The following is a 16,220-nucleotide window of genomic DNA, read 5'->3' as shown; positions in this document are numbered from 1 at the left end:
CCCGGGCCGGGAAGCCTCCTACAGCGCTGACAGCCGGCGGGCGGCGGAGGGAGGCCAGAGCGCGGATGCTCGCCGGTGGGCCGGGCCTGACGGCTGCGTGGGAGGCGGGCTGCATTATTTCCCGATAGGGCCGCGCTCTGGGGAAGGAAGGGGCCAGGCTCGGCCCTCTCAGCCCCGAACGGGCGGGATCCGGGCTCGGCCGAGGCGGCGGCGCTGCACCCCGGGCCGGGGCCCGCGCGACCTCCCCGGGGGCCTCTTCCACGCTCCGCGCCCCGCCCCACCCTTCCTTCCTTCCTCCCTCCCTCGCTTCTGCGCTCCTAGGAGCGCTCCGCACCGCGGACGCCCGAGCTTTGTGTGCGCCCGCGGGCCCGGCGCGCGCCTCGGGCAGCCCAACTTTGCCTCTCCCCGCCGGCTCCCGAGCGGGACTCGTGAGGCGTGGCCGGGTGGAGGAGGCGCTTGCGGGGGCGTGGGGCTCCCCGGCGGGCGGGAGGCACGGAGCGAGCCGCGCTGGACAATGAGCTGGGCAGCTCGGCGCTGCGGCCACTTTTAGCTGAGGGCGCGGGCGGGTCAGCACCTCCGCGGCTCCTCGGCCCCACCTGCGCGGAGAGGGCGGGATGCCAGAGCCAGGTGTCCCGGCGCGTTAAGGACCCTCGCGATCAGACGTCCCTGCACGGGCGCTCACACCCTTAGTCAGCCCGGACGTCTTTTTGCGGGGAGCCCTAGGAGCAGCCGCGATGGCCAGCACCAGGAGTATCGAGCTGGAGCACTTTGAGGAACGGGACAAAAGGCCGCGACCGGGGTCGCGGAGAGGGGCCCCCAGCTCCTCCGGGGGCAGCAGCAGCTCTGGCCCCAAGGGGAACGGGCTCATCCCCAGCCCGGCGCACAGTGCCCACTGCAGCTTCTACCGCACGCGGACCCTGCAGGCCCTCAGCTCGGAGAAGAAGGCCAAGAAGGCACGCTTCTACCGGAACGGGGACCGCTACTTCAAGGGGCTGGTGTTTGCCATCTCCAGTGACCGCTTCCGGTCCTTCGATGCGCTCCTCATCGAGCTCACCCGCTCCCTGTCGGACAACGTGAACCTGCCCCAGGGTGTCCGCACTATCTACACCATCGACGGCAGCCGGAAGGTCACCAGCCTGGACGAGCTGCTGGAAGGTAGGAGGGGAGGGCGTCGCACGGCAGGTGCGGCGGAGCGCCGGCAGGTGCAGTGGGCCCGGGCCCGCGCAGCGGGGAGCCTGCGGGGTACTTTCCAAGCGGCACGAGAATTGATGCTTCTGTCTGTTTCTCTAGAGATTGGCTGGAGGTGGCGGGTGGGGGGCGGTGGGGTGCCCACATACACACTGACTTTCCTTCCCAAGAGATTTGTCTCTTAAAGAAGGGAAAAATTTCCTAATGGTCAGAGGCCAATTGAGGCACTGGTGGCATGTGCTAAGATTGTTGAATTTACTTGTGTTGAAGTGCAGAATGTTTGAGAAAACGGTTCTCCCGTGGGGAGCTGGGTGATCCCCTACTGATAAGCTCTGTTGGACCCTCGGTGTGGACCCTGGTGCAGGGACCTGTCATGTTCCAGTTTTCGGGGTCCTGTCGTGACTGCTGTCAGAAGCTGTGGTTGTGAAATGCTCTAGGTTGGCTTTCCTAGTTTGCTTTGCAGCAGAAGTTACTTGAGGTGAAGAGGGATGATCCTAGTCAGCAGGTCTCAACCTTGGCTTCATCTTCCAAGGGGACTGGGGACTTCAAAAAATACGGGACCCTGATCCCCCAACCTCCAGATATCCTGATTAAATTGGTTGGGTTTGGGGTGTGGGTTCGGCGTCTGGAGTCTCCAAAGCCCCCACCACCCAGGTGATTCTCATGTGGAACCATGGTTAACAATCACTGTGCTAAAGGGTTTTCCACGTGCGGTTGGAAAAAAGGTAAATCAAGGTCAATCTCTCCTGCCTTATCCTCTAGTAAGAGTAGCTAATTAGAATGATAGAGGCTATTGGATTCAGCAGTGGGGCCTCATCATAAATTAGTAATTCTGCTGTGTCAACCGTGCCTCGGTCAGAGAGACTGCTTGACTGTATGTTGGGTCATCCTTGAATTCCTGCAATACTTAGGTCTCATCCTTTTCAGGTGGAAAAGGCATTATCAGTAGTCTAGAACCTGTTTCCAGTTCTAAATAATACCCAGAAAGACCAGGCAGAACCCAAGTATGTGCTGACTACGTGTTTTCATACGGTCCGCTCTTGTGCATCTTTCTTAATGCAAATGGCACATTCCATGTAGTCACAGCAATAGCTTGGCAGGGAGAGGAAGCTGAACATCAAGCCAAAGGTTTTTCTCATATTATCTCAGCATGCTTTTCTGTCCTGAAGACATTATCCCCATTTTATAGATGAGGAAACTTAGGGAGCGTGCTTGGCCTCACAGTGCCTGCAGCATCTACTTTCTCATCTACAGTTCACCTCTCCTGAGCTAATGTAGCCACATCAAGGAAAACTAAAGGTGGTTGAGTTGATCTATTTAGTCACTGCCATCAGAAGTTTTTGCTGCCTTGCCTAGATGGCAACCCAGCCAAAATTAAATTGACTCTTCAGTCTACATGTGTGCTTGTGACTTCACCCATTCTGTCAGTCAGTTGTGTGTTTTGGTTTTAAGGGCTTCTTGAGGTAAGGGGATAGCTGGAGAAGTATAAAAAAGGAAGATACGATGTTCAAAGGGCCTTGTTTGCTTTTCTTAATCATGTTAAACACTTACAAGCAATATTTGCCTAGCTATATTAAAACCGAGTCGCCAATTTTTTGACGGATCCAAGATCAGATTTGCAGGATCAAGGCAGTGCCTGTTTGCTTAAGCACTTGTTACTCAACATGCCCTTGGGATACTGTTCCTGGTATGGTTTCTTAAGGGTCAACAATGTTAATATCCTTCTCTAAATAAATTTTAACAATGGATTTACTACGTAAAATTGACATAATGTAAAGATGAATCTCATTATAGGAGAGATGATTAGATGGACATTATGCATGTCCATTAATAGGAGTACATAGTATAGATTGCGTCTTCTACCGCCCACAGCGTGCATGGCCACTGGGTCTAATTCTGCAACTGTAGTTTCAACTACAAATTGACTGTTAACAGTTTTCCTTCGAATCATTCACTGATTTTTAGTGGATGGGAATTTGGAAAAAATATTATCTATGGAGTCCAAATCATACCAAAATATGATAAATAATATAACAAATATTTGCACAGCCAAAATTTTTTTATGGCTTTTCCCACTTGTTTGAAGAAGTTTTTAATATAATATTACTGCAAAAGAAGAAAACTTGGGCACTTTTTTGTCATATGGAATTCTCTCTGACAATGGGTCTTTAATTCTTGAATTTCTCCCCAAATTAGTAGAATACTCTATAGAAATGCATTTTATTTTTTTAAAGAAAAATATAGGTGCAGTAGCTCATGTCTGTAATCCCAGCCCTTTGGGAGACTGAGGCGGGTGGATCACCTGAAATCAGGAGTTTGAGACCAGCCTGATAAACAAAGTGAAACCCCATCTCTACTTAAAAAACAAAAAATACAAAAATTAGCCGGGTGTGGTGGCATGTGCCTGTAGTCCCAGCTACTCAGGAGGCTGAGACGGGAGAATTGCTTGAACCCAGGAGGCAGAGATTGCAGTGAGTCGAGATCACGCCACTGCACTCCAGTCTGGGCGATGGAGCAGTACTCTGTCTCAATAAAAGAAAAAAAAAAAAAAAAAAAAGAAAAATAGTCACTAATGCTTACTGTCAATCATTCCAGAATGTAAATAGTTTCAACTTTTATTTAAAATTGTGTGCTCAGATTTTTCATGTAGGAGAACTAAGCAGCTATCCGTGAAGTTATTTGTATTAGTAAAAAATAGGTCTGTGATATATTCACCACATTGTCAAAATTGACTGCTTTATTTCATTTGGGTTGATTATTTTTAATAAAGCTCTCTCAGGCAGTATTTTACAGCATTATGTTCAACTAGGCTCTGCTTCTTCGATCCCATGAAACTTGTAGTTTAGAAGGTATGCTTTTTCTGAAATGTCTTGAGTGAAGAATAGAGAGTGATGACTCAAAACATTAGGACATGAGCATTCATTCAGAGCTCCAATCTCATTGGACTCAGATGACAAAAGATATTTGCATGGCCCAAATTATTTTTTCTTCTGCCCTTGACCTTGAGAGTCTCTGGAGACTAAAAGCTGTTCTAGTGTGAGCTGGCACTCCTCCAACACTACCCTAAACCAACAAGCATCTTCAATTTATTGATTTATCCACCCTTGCTGGATTAAGTTAGAGTTGATGCTGTGCAGTCCTGTAATCCTGTTTATTATTTAAAACTAAATGGGGGACCTCTTCCTGCAGGACTGTGGCTCTTAATCAATATTGGGAAAATTAGTTGAACTGTCTTAAGCTGTGAGCCTGCTGAGCTCAGTATCTGTAATACCCAGCAGAGGATGTCCAGATGACTTGTTCTTCGGCTTTCTTGTTAGTGACTGATTCAGAATTTCTAGTCTTAGTTCCATTCCATGTGTCTTCTCTCCTGAGCATTTTGAAATATTTGTAAAGTTTTGATGAAATATTTGTAAAGTTTTGATGAAGAGATATAACCAAGGACAGTAGAAAAAAAATGCCTGACCAAGTCAGGATTCCTGAGTTCTGACTAGATTTGAGAAAAATTTCACCTCACTTCCCTGGCCTTGGTGTCCTTTTCTCTGGAATGAGAAGTTGGCAGACCACCTCTCTAAGTTAGGTCTCTTCTGGTTTAAAAATGTGTATGTACCCTTCATTATCTGAGGGATTATTGGTGGAGCATATGATGGCCTGGGCTGCCTTTCCCTAGCCAGAACCCATCTTCTGGAAAATTGATGAGGCTTTACATGTCCAGATACCAATCACAGAATGGGGTGTATAGCTCTGATGAAGTGCTTGCCAAGAGTCGAAGGTATTAAGAGCTATCTATGTCTGCCTCTCTCATTCCAAAGTCAAATGTCATTTTGTTATTTCTACCTTTTATTCCTTCATAAACAATAAACTGATTGTTTTTTGGCATATGAGAGAATTTTGGTTATTTCGATAATGATACTTTCATTCCTTCATGAAGTTAACTTGAACATTTAAGAAAAATAAGATTCTAAAGAAATCACACACATGAAGTTTGAGGTCCTCCTACCAAACCTATCTACTGCATTTGTTTTGTTAGGTCAGGTCTTTGAAAGTGTTAAATAAACCAAAGTATGTTTCTGCGAGTTTTTAAGTAAAAATGAATTTCCATAAGAACCTAGATTATACTTAGTTGTTTTTTCCTGAAAAACAAACTTTATAATAATAGAAACTGTGGAACTTATTACAGTAAGAAGGAAATAAACTCATGAGTTATCAGGTATTTGCACATAGGAGTCAAAGATGGTGCACACGAAAGTCATACGTGGTGATTGGACTTGGAGAGTTAGTATTGAATCTTAGGTCTGCAAAACTTTCTTTACCTGCGAAACCCTTGGATTCCTAAAGGCCCACTTCAGATAGCACCTGTGAAGTCTCTTTCCACTTCTCTGTGCAGCTGGTCTCAAGTGGTTAGTTGAGGGCATACTATATCCTAGACATGGTCACAAGCTTACGGTCTCTTCCTTCAAAAAATGCGTGTTCTCCTAGGAGAGAGAGAGTAAACATACACACACACGGAATGGCCGTCAGCTAAAGTGCTGTAAATGAAGTGATGACATGGGGCAGGATGGCCATATTGGCCGGGGTGGTGGGGAAGGCTTCCTAGAGGAACAGACATTGGAGCCAAGGCCTGAGGTCAAGTTTATAACTCTTTCCTCTGCTTACGGCATTTTTCTTTACTTCTATTATAACCCTTAGCTGTGAGTCTCATGATCTATTGGATCTGTTTTTGCACTCAACTGAGAGAAGCCTGTGGTCAGGGATCTTAAATACAGTCAATTCATTGATTAAATAACCCAGACAATGATTTTACCTCTAAGTCCCTTAGTTGTCAAGGGAAGTTTTGTATGAATTAAGCTTTAATGAGATTCCTAGATATTTGTTAAAATATTTTTTTTTGGAAAATTGGATTATGTTTTACATAAACGTATAATTTGGGGGGAAATTCTGTGCTAACCATTTTGGAGGAAATGACTCTTCCATAACATCCTCTTCTATAAATCTGATTGTCCCATCTCATTTCCTTAAAAACAAGGAAAATAAGATGTGCTATAATATAGCTGCCTAAGAAGCTCTTTCCAGAGGTAAGAATAACATTTTCACTTAAAGAATAAATGAATCCTAAAAGGTTGGGGAAGGAAAGGGGATATGTGGGAGAGCATTTATGAGATCAGAGTATGACACGGTGATACTCTGGAAGTTATGAGACAAGATTAATGTCTCATGAGTTTTTAAACTATGAAAAGGATATTTTATGGTCCTGTGATATGAAATAAAGGAAACTAGATTCTGTTGGGCAGTGATCATCTAACTGCTTTCTTCATTGCTCGTGAGGCCGAGAGGAGTTGCTGCGGGGTGTGTACCACCTGGCTAGGTCTTTTTTCTGTATCCCTACCTGCCCATGCTACCACTGCATCTGTGTTTTTGTCTTCTACTTGTAAAGTAAACCATTACCTAAGGATTAGAGATGTTTTTTTTCTCTGCATTGCTACCATTTACTAGATGTTTTATGAGCAGTCATTGTGTGAGGTACTTTACATGTTTCATTTAACCCTTGTAATACCCTCTGAAATATGGCTGCATTGTTGTCCCCATTTTACAGATGGGGAAGCTGAGGCTCAGAGAGGGTAAAGAAATGGCTGGATTGTACCAATGTTAGAGGTAGAGCTGGCACTTGAGCGCTTTCTCCCTGGCTTCTGAACTTCTGTATTCTTAACTACTGCTTTCTACCACCTGAGAGGAAATGGAGTCCGTTATGTTGGTGGGGACTTTGGGAGGTGTCTTGGTTCATTTTCTGTTGCTATAGCAGAATACCACAGACTAGGTAAGTTATAAAGAAAATAAATTTATTTTCTAGTTCTAGAAGCTAGAAAGTCCAAGGCACGGCACTGGCATCTGTTGAGGGTCATCCCATGGTGGAAAGTTGGAAGGTGAAAGCAAAGCTAGGATATAGAGAGAGGAAATGGCGTTGAATTCCCTCCTTTTATAACTAACCCACTCCCACAATAACAGCCTTCATCCATTCATGAGGGTGGTACCCTCATGGTCTAATCACCTCTTCAGGCCTCACTTGTTAATATTGTTACAATGGCAATTAAATTTCCAACACACAAAGCTTGGGAGATATGTTCAACCCATAGCAGGAGGTGAATAAATCATAAAGGCAGAGACTTCATAGGCTGGATTAGTGCCCAAAGAGGCCCAAGAGAGCTTGTTTGCCCCTTCTACCATGTGAGGATGTAGTGAGAAGTCACCATGAGTGAACCAGGAGCCCTCGCTACACACCATGTCTGTCAGCACCTTGATCTTTGATTTCCTCACCTCCAGAACTGTGAGAAATTGATTTCTGTTCATAAGTCACTCTGTCTTTTGTATTTTGTTATAGCAACTTGAACAGACTAATACAGTCTTCTTTTGCCTCTAAAGTTCAGTGATCTTGGGAAATGCTTCTAGGGGTGGGAAAGAGAAATGATCTTGGCTCTATCTGGCTCTATGTCTCTCTCTGAAAGTTGGCTGGGTACTTGATCAGATGTAGTTACCCAGATTTAGATGGAGTTCTTAAAACACCTCAGTAACATACAGGAGGATCTTTTCCATAGACTATCCTCATGAAAGGGAAAATTACAAACCCAACAGGGGTTGGGACCACAATTGTCTTGTTTATCCCTTTATCCCATGCAACAAATGCTTCTGGAATGTGATGTTTTTTGAATTAATTTTATTTTTGTGCCCTATTTAAGATGTTTTAATAGTTGGATATAGGTGGATATATATGCTTTTAAAAATATTTATTTATTAAGATAGCCAGTTAGCTAGATTTATGGAGGTAGCATAAGTTCATGTTAAAGGCAAATATTTCTTGCCCCTTTGTGTTTCAATTTTTAATAATTTTTTTCAAGAAAAATGATGCAGTATATTTATGTCCCAAGAATTTATCAATTTCACTAGTATCTGAGATGCCTGACTTGAGTTTTCTCTTTGGACAGCTATCACAACCAGATTCTTACATACTTATTTCTTGTTATGTGTTTAAATCCCAGGGTTATTCTAAGCCCCCTAATGTTTTCAGTGTCTACGGGAGTTCTTGCCATAACTAAGGCTTAGTTGTGTTCATCTTTAGCATTCTCATTTTAAGCAATTGTTTTTGCCAAATTTTTCATACTTAATTTTAACACAATCTTAATTTTTTAATTTTGTGAGTCAGAAATAGAGTCAGGAGCTTAAACGAATACTCTTTTATTCCCTAAAACATGTTATAATTCGATCCTAATCCCTGGGATATTTTTGTCCTATTTGCTGTGTTTTCAACAGCCTAAAGGAGAAGTCATTATATTGTAATTTGTCAGAAGCTTTTCCTTATATACTGAAGGAATGGGAAAATACTGGTTTGGAGAGATCGCCCTAAGTACTTTTCATTACACTATAACATTTACCAGCATTTCAAACTAAGTAACTAAAATAACCTGCAATTTTGACCTACTCTGTTACCTTTTGTTTGTTTAATTATAATCACTTGCAACCAAAGTGCAAAATGTTCACAATAGATTTTTTTGTTTGTTTGTTTTTTTGAGACGGAGTCTCGCTCTGTCGCCCAGGCTGGAGTGCAGTGGCGCGATCTCGGCTCACTGCAAGCTCCGCCTCCTGGGTTTACGCCATTCTCCTGCCTCAGCCTCCTGAGTAGCTGGGACTACAGGCGCCCGCCACCGCGCCCGGCTAATTTTTTGTATTTTTAGTAGAGACGGGGTTTCACCGTGGTCTCGATCTCCTGACCTTGTGATCCGCCTGCCTCGGCCTCCCAAAGTGCTGGGATTACAGGCGTGAGCCACCGCGCCCGGCCCACAATAGATGTTTTAAAATATTTTCATTGATCTCTTCCTTCACTATATGTTTTTAAAACTTCAGATTACCTTGTTAACTTTTGAAATAGCAATGTGTGGAGGCCAGGGAGGTTTGCTGAAAATCACTGAGATGAGATAGATTAATACAAGAAAAGGCATGCAAATTTATTTCACATGTATACACAGGAGCCTTCAGAATTAAGACCCAAAGGTACAGGGGCAGTTGTCCATTTTTATGCGTAAGTTCAACAAAGTATGGACAGCCATGTAGAAGTATGATTGGACAAAAGGGCATGGTTTAATGTTAATAGACTGAATTGAGACACCCAGCAAGGTCTGTCTGTCTAGATTCTTCTTGGCCTCTGTGAACAACATTCCTTTCTTCTGGGTGTGGGGCAGGACCCTCTCTGGAATGGGGGTCTTGTGACCTACAGTCAGACCAGGTAGGTCAAATCATTTATTTATAGCCATTTTTTACATACGAAGTGAAGGAGAAATTAGAGTAATATTTTTAGTGAGTGGTTCTGGGGGAAAGGGGTTCAGGTTTCTATGACCTTCCTTGGAGAAGAGGGATTCTAGTTTTCATGGCTAGCTTTGGAGGAGAATGGGACTAACAGCCAGGGGGGCGGGAGAAGGTCAGAGAAAAATGTTTGCCTCTGAGGATGCTACTGAGGCCTTCATGTTGGAGTATTGTTTTCTGAGCCCCAACAGATGCAGTTATTTCTCAAAGGCAGTCATTGAGAGTCTCTCCCCCAATGCCCTTGCTCATCATCTTGGTCTCTTTACTTAATAGTATTTTGCCTTGTCTGCTGAAGAATCAAGAAAAAAGGGGTTCTAGAAACGTATTACTGGTTATATTGTTGTTCATTAAGCCTGTGTGGGAGAACTTGAGAAATAGCCCAGTGTGAACTTGTCTCTCATTAATTTAGTGATCAAAGCCAGTTTCTGGAACATTCTACTTAAATATTACAGTGTATTTAAACATTTAGCAGAGTCCTGGCATGCAGTGGCTGCTTGACAAATGGTGGTGGTCCTCAGCTTTTTTTTTTCTTAATGTGTGTCCTTGTAACTTCTTCCTCTACTTCTAGAGCTACTTCAGTCTCATCCTGCTTATATATGGCAGCCTTCAGATTTTTCTTTTTTCTTTTTAAATTCTTTTTTTTTTTTAATAACTAGAGACAGAGTCTTTGTTGCCCAGGCTGGCCTCCTGGACTCTAGCACTCCTCTTGCCACAGTCTCCTGATTATCTGGGATTACAGGTGCAAGCCACTACACCCTTCAGATGTTTTGAGACGATGGTCATGCTTTACTACAGGTTGAGTGTCCCTCATCTGAAAATCCAAAATGCTCTAAAATCTGAAACTTTTTGAGTGTTAATGTGATACCACAAATGGAAAATTCCATACTTAACCTCATGTGACAGGTTGCAGTCACAATGCAGGTGCACAACATGTAGTTTTTTTAGCCTTTTCAAGGGGGGAAAAAGATCATTCCAGGCCCTTTCAGCTGTGATAAATATTTTCTGTGCATGCCCACTTCCCCCATGAAAGTACACCCACAAGGAGTAATAAAATGGCACATGTGCAGGCTGGCTGCACCAATGGCAGGGTCTCCACAATGCTCTACATGAGATTAAGACCTGTGTACATTACTCACTATTTTGCTTTGTTGCTTATTCTCTGTTCTGTGGTGTAAAGATACTGTGGAAAACATCAGTAATACTAGCATGATACTCATAGGGTAATGCAGATATTCCAAAATCTGAAAAAAATCTGCAATCTGAAACTTTTCTTGTCCAAGCGTTTTGGATAAGGAATACCCAACCTGTATTTCCCCTTCTCTCTCTTCCTCTAAACACCATCACCTCTTTTTTGGATGAACATCTGGTTTCTAAATTCTTTATCACTTGCACTGAAACTTTTGAGTTACCGTGATTATCAATCACTTGCTGAAAACTGAGGGCTAAGCTTTCCTCTGACTCACAGCAGGATTAAAATAAAGGCACAGTGGAGAAAGGAGTAAGAGATTAAGGAGGAGAGTGTTCAGCAGAGGTCTTCAGAAGCTGAGGAAACTCTGGAGGAAAGTTTTACCTCTGTTTAAATGCACCGGTTGAAGGACCGACCCTATATGTACTATGCCCTGTTTATTTACAAATATTATGTGGCCACATTTCGGTTTGAAGGTTTCTCTTTCTCAGTATCCTTAAGGTTGCATTGTTTCTCAAACTTTAACAATGTTAGCCACTTAAAGATTAAAAACAATATAAAAATCCAACATCCAAATTGCAGAAGCCAAGTATTGCCTTCATTACTTTAATTACTTTAGTTACATTGTCACTTAAATGTTTGTAAATGTAAAATTAGGTGTGCTTATGCATATAGGTTTTACATGGTGATAAACCCAAATTGACAGTATAAATACCAACAAAACTGCATAACCAGTAAAAATGCAAAATAGCAATATGAAGCTAGAGATGCTGTTTGCTCAAACTAAATTGGTGTTCCCAGTGTGATTGTGGTACTGAGTGCTGAGTTAGGTATGCTGTATTTCAGAATGCCATGTAACGAGTCAGTTTTGCATAGCTAATGAGTATTCCTGTAGAGCAAAATTATGTCCTCTGGCCTTAACTTGCTGTGAACATGTCTTATACATATGAAGTCCACTTCCCTTTTTCCTTGTTAATTCCTGGCATAGTTAGAATAGTTGAAGCCAAAAGACTTAACTTAGAAGTAGTTGTTCAGATGTTCCAGAATAGGATTACATAAACATTTTAAGTTTGATCATAAAAATAAATGCACTGTGGGCTGGGCACGGTGGCTCATGCCTGTAATCCCAGCACTTTGGGAGGCCGAGGCAGGCAGATCACCTGAGGTTGGGAGATCGAGATCAACATGGAGAAATCCCGTCTCTACTAAAAACACAAAAATTAGCTGGCCGTAGTGGCACTCGCCTGTAATCCCAGCTACTCGGGAGGCTGAGGCAGGAGAATTGCTTGAACCTGAGAGGCAGAGGTTGCAGTGAGCCGAGATCGTGCCATTATACTCCACTCCAGCCTTGGCAACAAGAGCAAAACTCCATCTCAAAATAATAATAATAATTAAACACACAATGAAAATCCCCATAGTGAGCTCCTGTAGATTTTGGGTATGCTTGGCCCCATGTATGAGGAGCAAAAATACCAGATCACAGATCTGATCTGCTGGTTCCATCCTACCCAGGAGATTAGGTACGATTTCTTCCTCAGTGGGTAAGCTACAAAGCTTTATGGTTACTGGGTAGGATTTTCATTTTTACATTTAGCTAATTTACTTGACCTTAAGTTAAACTCCTCCCAGATTTCAATGCTAAAACGTGGATTTGTGGACATACCTATTTCTTCATAGATATTCATAGATTCAAAGTAGCTTTTGTACCCCCTTCTCCGTAGAAGGTATCACAGACCATACAACTGGATGTGACTTTAGGAGATGATTTGGTTCAGTCACTTGCCTGCAGGTGTATTGAAAAAGCCCTTGTCTTTGAGGTGAAAGATCTTATTTTGTGTCCCCAGCCCTGCTCCGCAGAAATAGGTGTTATATTCATTGAGCAAATATGTCAGTAATGGTTCAGAGACACGACAAATCAGTATGGAGTGGGAACAGCATCTGGGCCCGAGCAGTGTACTTTGTGTTACTCTGCTAATTCCTTTAAGTTTACATTATGTGTGGTTTGGCCAGGAAACTCAATTAAGTTGTTTGCCATGACAGAATAATAAATCAGTCTTACTTTTTCTTACTCTGTGTTTTTTCTTAACCAGCCGGATGTGGGAACTCATCTGTGATGTATTTAAAATGGACCTTCAAATTATTATCCACCCGGTCTCTCACAAACGCTGCACTTGATGAAGGGCATCGAACCATCTTGTAGAGGCAAATATGCTCAAATATCTTTTCCTTGGTTACATTCTTTTGGAAGCAATGTTTTTCTTAATTTCCGAAGTTAGGAAAAATTCTAGATTCCTAAGATTTTACTAATGTTAGACCTGAAGTGTCTTTCCTTTTCTTTCCTTTTTGTCTTCCTTTTTCTGTGTTACCATATTTAAGTATGTGTGTGTGTATCCTTTTCTCTAAGTTTGAAGAGTCCTCGCACTTTAGATTTGTAAATAAGTTTTCGTTTTTATCATTAAGTTCAGTGCTTGCTTCCACTCCTAGAGTTAGGCATAGTCTCAGTATCCAAATTTTATATAACTCAATTTCTGCCACAAATGTCAAGACAGTTTGTAATTACAAACTAGTTAGTCGTTTAGGCGTTTACGGGACATAGTTTAACAGAGGTGTATGTGAGACTTTATAATAACTGATAGAAAAGTAGCCTGAAACTGCTATTGTTAAAATTTCCACCTACATGAGATTCCATGTAGTTCTTTGTCCTAACAGGAACATTTGTGTGTGTTTGTGTGTGTATGTGTGTGTGAGGAACACAACATGAGATCTACCCTTTCAAATTTAAGTACAACGTATGGTAGTATTAACTAATAGGCACAGTGTTGTACAGCCGATCTCCAGAACTTGCTCATCTTCATAACTGGAACTTCATACTCACTGAGCAGCAGCCTCCCATGTCCCTTTCCCCTCACCCCCTGGCAAACACTATTCTGGTCTCTGTTTTTATGAATTTGACTTTTTAGATACCCTATGTAAGTGAAGCCACGTGTATTTGTTCTTCTGTGGCTGGCTTATTTCATTTAACGTAATGTCCCCCAGGTTTGTCCATGTTATTGCATATGGCAGAATTTGCTTCATTTTTAAAGACTGAATAATATCTTATTGTATGTATATACTACATTTTCCTTTCTTGGCTATTGTGAATGATGGTGTAATGAGCATGAGAGTGCCAGTATCTTTTTGAGATGCTGGTATCAGTTCTTCTGGATATATACCAAAAGTACAATTGCTGGATCATATGGTAGTTTTATTTTTACTTTTTGAGGAACTTTCACACTGTTTCCATAGCAGCCATACCCTTTTACATTCCCACCAATGGTGTACTAGAGTTCCAATATCTCTACATCTTCTCTAATACCTTTTTTTTAAAAAAAACCCAGTCATCCTAACAGGAGTGAGGTGATATGTGTTGTGGTTTTGAGTTGCATTTCCATGATAATTATTGATGTTGAGCATCTTTTCATATACTTGGCCATTTGTATGTCTTTTTTGAAATGTCTATTCAAATCCTTTCTTTTTAAAATTTTGTTTTGGGGTTTTTGTACTATTTCTTATACTTTTTGAATATTAAAGGATAAAAATCACACAATCTCAATAGATGCAGAATGCAGAAAAAGCATTTGATAAAATTCAACATGTTTTCATGATGAAAACACCCAATAAACTAGGTATAGAAGGAATTTACCTCAAAATAATAAAGACCATATATGAAAAGCCCACAGCCAATATCATACTTAACAGTAGAAAAACTTTTCTCTAAGATCAAGAATAAGACAAGGATGCCGCCTTTTGCCACTTCATTCAACCTAGTACTGGAAGTCTTAGCAAGAACAACTTGGCAAGAAAAAGAAATATAAGGCATCTAAATCAGAAAGGAAGAAGCATAATTATCTGTTTGCAGAAGATATGATCTTATATGTAGAAAACCGTAAGGACCACACAAAAATTGTTAAACTAATATATTCAGTAAACCTTTAGGATACAAAATCAACATACATAAATCAGTTGTTATATACGCTAATAACAAACTAATTAAGGAAATTAAGAAAATTTCATGTATGATAGCAATACAAAATTAAATACTCAGGAAAATTAAGGAGGTGAAAGACTCTTACACTGAAAACTGTGAAACATTGAAAGAAGTTAAAGAATACACAAATAAATGGATAGACAACCTGTGTTCATGAATTGGAAGATTTAATATTGTTAAAATTCCCATTGTTCCCAAAGTGATTTACAGATTCAGTGCAATTATAAAAATCCCAATGGCTTATTTATTTATTTATTTATTTTTAGAGACAGAGTCTTGCCCAGTTGCCCCAGGCTGGAGTGCAGTGGTGCCATCTCACTTCACTGCAACCTCTACCTCCTGTGTTTAAACTATTCTCGTCCCTCAGTCTCCCGAGTAGCTAGAATTATAGGCTTGTGCCACCATACCTGGATAATTTTTGTATTTTTAGTAGAGACAGGGTTTTGCCATGTTGGCCAGGCTAGTCTCGAAATCTTGGCCACAAGCGATCCACTCACCTTGGCCTTCCAAAGTGTTGGGATTACAGGCATGAACCACCATGCCCAGCCTCAATGGCATTTTTTACAGAAATAGAAAAACAATCTAAAATTCATGCAGAACCACAAAATACCCAAATAGCCAAATCAATCTTGAGAAAAAAGAACAAAACTAAAGGCATTACATTTCCTGATTCCAAAATATATTACAAAGACACAGTAATTAAAACATTTTGATACTATCATAAAAACAGACACATGGAACAATGTAGCAGAACCGAGAGCCTAGAAATAAACTAAAATATGTATGGTCAGCTGATCTTCAACAGGGATGCCAAGAATATACAATAGGGAAAGGACAGATTCTTCAACAAATGGTGTTGGGAAAACTGGATATCCACATGCATAAGAATGAAACTGGAACCTTATACACAAAAACCAACTCAAAATAATTTAAAAATTTAAATATAAGATCTGGAACTCCTAGAAGGAAAACATAAGGAAAAAGTTTCATGACTTTAGTCTTGGCAGTGATTTCTCAAGTATCACACCAAAAGCACCAGCAACAAATATAAAAAATGACAAGTGGGACTACATCAAACTAAGAAGCTTCTACACAGCAAAAGAAACAATAGAGTGAAAAGGCAACCTACAGAATGAGAGAAAATATTTGCAAATAATATGTCTGACAATGGGTTAGTATCTAGCAGTGGAGATTTTTTTTTTTTTTTTTTTTTTTTTTTTGAGACGGAGTCTCGCTCTGTCGCCCAGGCTGGAGTGTAGTGGCCGGATCTCAGCTCACTGCAAGCTCCGCCTCCCGGGTTTACGCCATTCTCCTGCCTCAGCCTCCTGAGTAGCTGGGACTACAGGCGCCTGCCACCTTGCCTGGCTAGTTTTTTGTATTTTTTAGTAGAGACGGGGTTTCACTGTGTTAGCCAGGATGGTCTCCATCTCCTGACCTCGTGATCCGCCTGTCTCGGCCTCCCAAAGTGCTGGG

The 16,220-nt window shown here is 41.7% G+C and overlaps 1 protein-coding gene across 13 annotated transcripts in view; it reads left to right on the top strand.

Moving 5' to 3' along the window:
- Positions 1-16,220, top strand: part of LOC105463461 (doublecortin like kinase 2) — a 184,394-nt gene continuing 168,174 nt past the window's right edge. For 6 of the 13 annotated variants that reach the window (XR_976344.3, XM_011710545.3, XM_011710541.2 and 3 more), the window contains exon 1: positions 9-1,155. Coding sequence is in view for 11 of the 13 variants with exons in the window: in XM_011710545.3 (XP_011708847.1) it covers positions 735-1,155 (421 nt within the window). In the remaining 2 variants the exon portion in view is untranslated. Of the gene's footprint in view, positions 1,156-16,220 lie in introns of all 13 variants that reach the window. The other 7 variants (XR_976346.3, XM_011710542.3, XM_011710539.3 and 4 more) reach the window with 3 other exon arrangements.

The sequence above is a fragment of the Macaca nemestrina genome, chromosome 3, assembly GCF_043159975.1.
Source record: "Macaca nemestrina isolate mMacNem1 chromosome 3, mMacNem.hap1, whole genome shotgun sequence".
NCBI classification, from domain to species: domain Eukaryota; kingdom Metazoa; phylum Chordata; class Mammalia; order Primates; family Cercopithecidae; genus Macaca; species Macaca nemestrina.
The sequence above is the reverse complement of the archived record's forward strand: the minus strand, read 5'-3'. Positions and strand labels throughout refer to the sequence as shown.